This window comes from Palaemon carinicauda, chromosome 5 (assembly GCF_036898095.1).
Source record: "Palaemon carinicauda isolate YSFRI2023 chromosome 5, ASM3689809v2, whole genome shotgun sequence".
NCBI classification, from domain to species: Eukaryota; Metazoa; Arthropoda; class Malacostraca; order Decapoda; family Palaemonidae; genus Palaemon; species Palaemon carinicauda.
This window is the reverse complement of record NC_090729.1, coordinates 14,804,615-14,806,804: the sequence shown is the minus strand read 5'-3', so window position 1 is coordinate 14,806,804 and position 2,190 is coordinate 14,804,615. Positions and strand designations below refer to the sequence as shown.

Sequence of the window (2,190 nt, the reverse complement as noted above, 5' to 3'; positions counted from 1 at the left end):
GTGCAATAACTTTAGATCACGATCATGACGCAATTCCACTAACTGCTCTTCTTCCATGAGGGTAAGCTGAGATTGGGTAGATATAGATGCAACAAATGGGTTTCATATCCAGTCATAGTTTTCAGTGCATATATCTGGGAAATGGTGTTGAAGTTGTTTTTCCAGTACTGCAAGATGCTCAGAAATAATGGGTATTATCTCACCACTGTTTGCTGCAACTGCAACATGTGAGAACATGTCCAAATTGCCTTCTTTTACTTTGCCACCCCACAGTTGCAGTTTTTCTTTCAGCGCTTTAATTTTATCAGTGGAAGATAAAACATTTTCTGATTTTCCTTGCATGCTGGCATTTACCTTGTTCAAAAGTTCAAAGATGTCAGTTAAGTAAGACAATTTTGCAAACCAAGTGTCATCTGCCAGTAAATCACAGAATTCCTCTTGTTGTTCAAGAGTGAAAAAAGTAAGCATCTCTTCCTTCAGTTCGCATACTCGTGACAATACTTTCCCTCTGGACAGCCATCGTGCTTCCGTATGTAGAAGAAGGTTCAAATGTTTTGCCTCAAGCTCTTCGCACAGCTTAGTAAACAGACGAGACTTCAGAGGTCGACTTTTTATAAAGTTCACCATTTTTACAACTTTTTCCAGTCCAGATTTTGAATCATTGCTAATTGTCTTTGCAACCAGCGCTTCACGATGAAGAAAGCAATGTGTTGTTATCACACTCCTGTTTTCTCTCTTCACTAATGACACAAATCCTTTAATTGAGCCAATCATGGCAGGTGCCCCATCTGTACAAATCCCAACACACGATTTCCAGGTCAAACCAACTGATTTTAAGTACTCGCTTAATGTAGAGAAAATATTCCCTGTTGTAGTTTCCTTAAGTTCTTTACAACAAAAGAATTGGTTCACTATTTTAACATCATGAATGTACCGAACGAATACCAGTAATTGAGCCATACCTCCAATGTCTGTGGACTCATCTACCTGAAGTGCAAACATTTCACTTTCCTTCACAGATGTACATACAGTTTCCTCTATGTCTGCTGACATATCATGAATCCGTCTGCTAATGGTACTATCCGAAACGGGAATTTTCCTCACTTCTTTTTCTGCTTCACTTCCAAACATTGTTTTTACTATGGCACTACATGCAGGTAGAATCAGAGTCTCTGCTATTGTATGAGGTTTCATGCTTTTAACAACTAACTCTGCAACTAAGTAACTGGCCTCTTGGGCTTTATCAGCAACTTTGACTTTCTTAGAAAGCATCGCACTCTGTTGTTTTTGCTCACTTAAAAGTCCTTCAAAGTAGGACCGAGGCTTGTTAGCAAGATGATTATGTTTCAGAGTTAAATGTCTCTTTAATTTACTGGGTACCATTGCTTCATTAGCTAATTTATCACCACAAATAACACATAAAGGCATGGAAGTAACTTCGTCACCACACCAGAAGAATCCAAAACTTAAATAACTATCCAAGTAGGAGCGATTTTTCTTGCCTTTTTTTGAAGTTGATTTACTTGTCGTTGGAGTGGCCAAATACTTTTCGCTCACAAACCCACTTTCGTCCCTTTCTTCACCCTCACCACTAACTTCGTGTCTTCTCTTCTTAGTGACAAACTTATCCATCGTACGGTATGTTAGAAGCACGATACTGTTCGAAACAACCGTAATATAACCCCAGAAACAGCAAAGAACTTATGCCTTGAGGTATTATGCCTCACTGACTCGGGAGTGGAAAACTGGGGTTATACAAAGCCGACGAGAACCGGACACGTATCGGACGGGCAACGAGTATAAACAAAGAAAATGTGAGTATGAACAGAGTCGACTGTTACACTTTATTATTACTATTTTTGTTGTTGTTGTTGCTGTTATTGTTGTTGTTGTTATATTATTATCATTATTTATTATTACTATTACTATTGTTGCTGTTATTGTTGTTGTTGTTATATTATTATCATTATTTATTATTACTATTACTATTATTATTAGCAGTAGTAGTAGTAGTAGTAGTAGTAGTCGTAGTAGTTGTTGTTGTTGTATTGTACAAGTATAGAAAAGGTAATATAAACCTCTATTTGCGAGAAATGTTTGAGCATGTAACTTCCTAACTACAATGATAATTATATGAAGACTTTTGAAAACTTTTTTTTTTCAAATGTTCACTAAGACGATCCAGCCAAG

The 2,190-nt window shown here is 37.2% G+C and overlaps 1 protein-coding gene across 1 annotated transcript in view; it reads right to left on the bottom strand.

Annotated features, from left to right (window-relative positions):
* LOC137640780 (protein FAM200B-like) overlaps positions 1–1,632 on the bottom strand; it is a 7,547-nt gene extending 5,915 nt beyond the window's left edge. Inside the window, exon 1 of the mRNA XM_068373252.1 lies at positions 963–1,632. Within this exon, the coding sequence (XP_068229353.1) occupies positions 963–1,632 (670 nt within the window). The remainder of the gene's footprint in view (positions 1–962) is intronic.
* Positions 1,633–2,190: the final 558 nt, after the last annotated feature.